Source organism: Condylura cristata, unplaced genomic scaffold (genome assembly GCF_000260355.1).
Source record: "Condylura cristata isolate star-nosed mole 26May11 unplaced genomic scaffold, ConCri1.0 scaffold00005, whole genome shotgun sequence".
Classification (NCBI taxonomy): domain Eukaryota; kingdom Metazoa; phylum Chordata; class Mammalia; order Eulipotyphla; family Talpidae; genus Condylura; species Condylura cristata.
Genome location: NW_004567106.1, coordinates 56,064,919 through 56,070,944, shown reverse-complemented (window position 1 = coordinate 56,070,944; position 6,026 = coordinate 56,064,919). Strand labels below are relative to the sequence as shown.

Below are 6,026 nucleotides of genomic sequence, written 5' to 3'. Positions count from 1 at the left end.
CCGAGCCGCTGTCCACTGCTGACGCGCCGGCCGGGGGCGCCGAGCTGCCCGCCTGGATGCGCCTCTATTTCTACGGGATGCACGGGATCACCCTGGACGTGCTCTTGTCCTCGGCGCGGCGCTTCGCTAGCAGCCCCGACCTCCGGATGCTGGGCTTCTCCTCTCCCTACCGCTGCCTCCTGCACTCGCTCACCCACTTCGCCCTGGAGAAGGTCTACCTGCACCAGCGGAGCTGCCCCAGCGCCTTCCTCTTCAATTTCCTCCTCTACCCCTCGGCCCACGTGGGGCTGCAGACCCTGGTGAGCCAGGCGCTGCTGTTGAGCGTGGCCGGCCGGCCGGGCGACACGGCGGCGCCGGGGGCTCTGGACCTGGTGCTGCAGTACTTGCTGGCGCTCTACCACTGCCAAGTGTTCCTCAAGCGCTTCGTGTGCTTGCGGTACCGGCAGCCGCAGCCGCTGGACGCGCCTCCAGCCCCTCCGGGGGCGGGGACCCCAGCGATGGTCAGTGGCCAAACAGGAAGACCCCCTGGCACTAGGCGCGCCAGGGGCGCCCCCAACCACGGACTGCCGGACCTGCTCCGCTTTGTTTTCTTTGGAATGCACGGCTTTTTGGATGAGATCTTCTTCACCTTCTTCTTTAACGTGCTGGGGCAGGGAGACGGAGCAACCAGCGGCCACACGTCCCTGTGGTCCTTCCTTATGTACGGCAGCTGCAGTTTCGTTGTAGAAAAGCTCTACTTCCACCTCCACTACAGTCGCGGCTGGGGCACCTGGAAGCGGGTGCCCATCTACGTGGTCTTCATCTACACTTGGGAGTTGTCCTGGGGGCTCGGACTCCGAGCCTGTGGCGCCTGCTCCTGGGATTATTCCCACTACCCGCTCAATTTCATGGGCCTCATCACGCTGATGTACCTACCGGGTTGGATATTCCTTAGCTTGTACCAGGACCTACTTTCCAACGCTTTGTGGCGGGTTCAGTACGTACCAACTAACTAACCACCACCCCACCCCACCCCACCCCCAAAAAAAGAAAGAGAAAAGTCACTGGATTTCCACGAATGATTGCAGTTTATTTTTACACGTTTTAAATGGAGTGGGGTTTTTTAGGCTTTTACTTTTTATACGTTTTACTAAACTCTTCCAAAATGTTTTATTCGACATTTAAGTTTCTCTATTTGGAACCTATGCATAATACTTTGAAGTGTAACACGAAACGTAATTCAAAGTATTTAACTCATCTGTTTAGAAACCCTTACTAGTCCAACCGCCAAAACCATTATACCTTAACATCTAACATCGGAAAACTGTAGTATTCACTTGTTTGGGTGTAGTATGGTAACTGTTCATCTTTCCCTGTCCTTTTTGCTTTAATGCGGAAGTTCTTAAAAATCAGACATCAGTGGATTGTTTTGTTTTTTACAGAATTTGGCAATTTTTTCTTATTTAATGATTTACTTTCCTTTTAATTCAATTACATTTAAATTCTTTGTCATATTTATGAATGACTGCTAAAACTCTGTGCTCCTGAATCTACAGTTAATAGCTCTTAAAGTGCCTCCATTTAGCACACATGTGAACACATATCCTATGAATTAATTTTTAAGTAAGAAAATTTTTTTAGCAACTCAGACAGGTGACACTGTGTTAAGATAGTTGATCTCCTGGAAATGGTTGCTTTCCAATATAGGTTAGCCTTAAATGCCAAATGTGTTAACATTGATCAGATCCTGTGATATATATGGCTGTAAATTATTGTTACTGTGCAATAATGTAAAATGTTTAACATATATGTCCAGGGCCAAGCAAAATTAGACCCCCTCCCCCCCCAATAGTCTTCTAATCCTATGGACCCTGTAGACACGAAGCTTCAAGATTAGAGACTATTCTTTGGAATAAAATGAACCTGAATGTTCACCTAATTGTATTAGGCCTAATCGTCTTCTGTGAATATAGATAAGTGTTTTCATCTTATTTCTACCATAGGCCTCGCTTGTAAACATTTTTCTTTCATGATTTTAAGAAATCATGCCTAGTCAATTCTTAATGTACACTAAGATTGTAACTGTTTTTATTGTAGTTGGACAAGACAAGTATTATTGAGTGTCTCAGCCAAGGATGACTAATAACCTTCTCAGTTTTCATTACAAATATAATTAGGAAAACTTACAATGTGTACAAATGAATAGCCTTCCTATTCAAATTATTAGTGTGAAAAGGGACCTCTGTTTTCAAAAAGTATTTATGATGGCAGCAAAACTGAATATGTATTTAAATTTAAGTCAGACATATTTCAAAGAATAATTGTATTTGAATCCACTATCTGAGGTTATGAACTAAATTATAACTCCTCATCAATCTCAGCTGTGACATAGAGCATGTCAAGCTGATTATTTTAGGCAAAGCTGAATAGAGTCTTAAAAGTAAGCTAAATATTTAATTTTACTTAAGAAAAGTGGTACTTTATATACTTGGTCATAGGTGAAAGGTTTGTGAAAACCCTAAAGTGAAAAAAAATATGTGAGAATGGACACTAAAGGCAAGCCGGTGCTGAGTAAAATAACTGCAATTTAATTGTGCTTATGTCTATGAACCTGAAGGGTGCAGCACCCCTCCAATCCACACATTCCTGGGAGCACTCAGCCCACTCAACCCGGGAAACCTCTGATAGGCTTCCTCAATGCACATGTTTGCACTTGTGCCCTTCACTAATTGTTCTTCCTCCCTGCTAACCAACTTAGCAGCTCTCTTAGGCCAGAAATCTATCAGGAAATAGGAAAGTCTGCAATTATTTGTTTTGTTTTTACTGTTAATCCTGTTTAAAGGAAAGGTCAAGGTTGCCTTTATTCAAGCAATAGTTATTGAGCACCCAGTATCTGTCAGGTGTTTGCTGTGGACACTGCAGAAAGGGCACTGACCCCACACACTGACCCCACTCAGTTCTTATACAGTTCACTCTCATCCTCTATTGTTTTGATTTGCATGTGGTTTTGCTTATTTGCAAAGCTGAAAGAGTTTGTTAGGTGGCCTTTCATCAGGTTGGTCCCTGGCATATTGATTTATTACCATTAAAAAAAAAAAAAGCCCATTAGCAGTTCCTTCAAAAGGGGCATGATCCTATTCACCTGTATAAGGAAGTGCTTATACTATTAACTCAGCACCTTGCTTGGGGGCTTCTTGTTGCATGTTTAATTCAACTTTAAAAGGTGACATTGTGCTGCAACTTTGAGCCATTCATGAAAAAGCAGACAAAGGAAAGAACCATGGGATCAATCACTTTTAGTATTCTTCTAGTAGTCTTTGGTAGTTTAAATATAGAAATGATAAGCAGTATAATACTAATGTTTAAGTAGCACAATCTTCAAGAACGGCTCTCTATAAAATCATAAGTGTACATGTATACTTCTATATCTTAAATGAACATCATATATCTTATATAGATAAAGACATAAAACTTTAAGTAAATGCATATCAATATATCTTAAGGTAATACATATCATATACATAAATATATATATATATAACTAAATATGTATATGTATGTATACACACACACATTCACTAAAACCTCTAACAACATTCATTTGACATATGAAGCCCAAAGGAGTTTACTAATAGCCCAAATTATAGAGTTATTAAATATTTAAACTTAAAGCCATGTTCCCTAGGTCACAGGGGGTTGTTCAAAACAGTAGCATTGGTTCCTCTACCCACTAACCACAAATATGTTGGGTCTTCTAAGGATTTTGACTTACACTCTGCATAGTTTTTCCCACTCACTATCAAAGATGCAAGTGTAGCTGTATAAAAGCCAGATCCTAGTAGCAAGATCACTGTCTCATGTTGCCTTTTTATTCCATGGATAATAACCAGGCTGCATAACTGACAATCAGCATAAATTCCCATTCCCAGGTGATAGTCTGTAGATTGCAGGGATGCTCTGGGGGAAAAAAAAAAAAGAGTTCCTTGTTTGAAGTCAAGTAATTTTGAGTATAAGGAAATACACCAACCTGTAAGATACCTCATATCACAAGCTAGGAAAAATACCTGTAATTAGTGCTATACATTTACTATGCTGTACTATTCAGAGCTAAATAGCCAAAGAAATTAAAATTTATTTTGCAGATACATTTATTCTGAGTTTGATTAAATACCTTGGAGTCTAATAAAGTTCTTGCGAAAAATATGAACAAGAAACAGTAAGTTTTTGCTCCATGTTTACTGGATTTAACTTTGAAATTTCTCACTAAAAGTGCTTTAAATACTTAGTCATTTATATTTGGGTTCTAAATCTAAAGAGAAATATAATCTTTTAAGAAGTTTTGTGTGTGTGTGTGTGTGTCTGAACAAGGAATGAAGAACATCCTTTGTTATACAAAGTCTAATAAGAAAAATCCACTTCAATATTTCAGACATTTCAATGACTCGTGTTTATAAAGATTTGACATTTCGTGTTTCAAATCAGCAAAACACTGCTTAGAAAAACAAGCCTTGTCCTCTGTTGTTTAGAAAACCATTCTAATTGCCTGATCTTATCCCTTTGGAAAAAAAATTCTGCTGTTTTGAAATAATCTCTGTTGGCATGTTGGGCCTTGTTCTATTTAAGGAGGATGGCAAAGAAGAACTGTGTTGGTTCTCAATTTTCAAAAGACATAAAAAAAAAATCAATATACTTGCAAAGGAAGTTATAGTATGATAGAGACTTAGAGTGATAAATAAGTCATTATATTATGATATCTGAAAGCATTTTAATAAAATCAATTTTTGCTCATATTAAAAGACACTAAAAACACTTTAACTTTCAAATTAATTTTAAATATGCTATCTCCAGTATATTTTCCAATAATGCTTAATAAAACTAAGCTTCTTTACTGTGAGAAAGTAAAAAGAAACACCCTTCATCTTCCTCCACTGAACACATGCCTAAAGTAAATGCTGAAGGGAAAGATGGCAATAAAAGATAGTTCTGTTGTGTTGCCAGTTTGGTTTTTTTTTTTTTTTTTTTTCTATTCTTAGACTTGGTAACTGAGGAACCAACAAAAACAGCAATTGTTGGTGTGGACCTCTATTCACTAAAACTGACCTCATTCTAATTTTTAACATTGGGGCACAAAGCTATCATACAGGGTTTGGCTTCCAGTTACTAGCAAAACAAATTGTAAATTATCCTGGCATGTGCACAGAGAAATTTTCCCTTAAATATATTTTCTCTTAATATAAAAAGAATATAACTATAGATGTGTATAAATTTAAATTTTAAAGTGTTATGTCAGATTTTAAGCAGATTATTAGGCCCTACCAGAGACTGATCTTTGACAGACAGAATGTTTTCATGAATTGCTACTTCTTGGCAGTTCAATCAATTAGAATACCAAAGTTATGTGGACCAACTTTGCCATTCACATGTGTGTATATAAGTATGCATGTGTATATTTATGGACATATGTTTATTCTCTTATGGAGAATTAAGGATTGAAAGAAACCATGAAAGTTGATGACATCTAATCTAATAAAGGCAAGAATTTCTTCAAAAGTCTCTAACGGATGAATTCTCAGCTCAGCTTGGACTATTAAAATATTATTAATTTCACTATTAATTATATTTTTATACAAAAGCTAAATAAAGGAAAAGTTGTCATCCAAGAGCTGAGCTGATAAGCCCTATTGTCCCTGAGTGATGGATGGAGATGTTCAAATCTCTCAGGAACTAACATAGACTATCATTCCTGCTTCTTGGTTGTGATGAAACTTTTTTTTTTAGGAAACTCTTATCATTAAAAAAAAGTTGTTTTATACTTTTGTCATGATATTTGTGGTCTGCTTATATCTTTTCAACTAATGCTTCATGAACTGAGTATAAGCAACAGAGCTTTATGAGTAATTAAAATTACTTCAGGGAGAAAAAGTCCTGCATGTACAAGACTACAAAGTTAAATTGTAGGAACCCCACTTATGTCATTGATCTATCAACCTGGTTCAACCCAGTAAAAGCCTTTGGGAAAACTCAGGTCTCCCTACAGAATAGCAACT

At 38.3% G+C, this 6,026-nt stretch overlaps 1 protein-coding gene across 1 annotated transcript in view; it reads left to right on the top strand.

Annotated features, from left to right (window-relative positions):
- The window catches only part of TMEM229A (transmembrane protein 229A), a 3,906-nt gene extending 827 nt beyond the window's left edge, over positions 1-3,079 (top strand). Inside the window, exon 2 of the mRNA XM_012720766.1 lies at positions 6-3,079. Within this exon, the coding sequence (XP_012576220.1) occupies positions 6-995 (990 nt within the window). The 3' untranslated portion in view covers positions 996-3,079. The remainder of the gene's footprint in view (positions 1-5) is intronic.
- Positions 3,080-6,026: the final 2,947 nt, after the last annotated feature.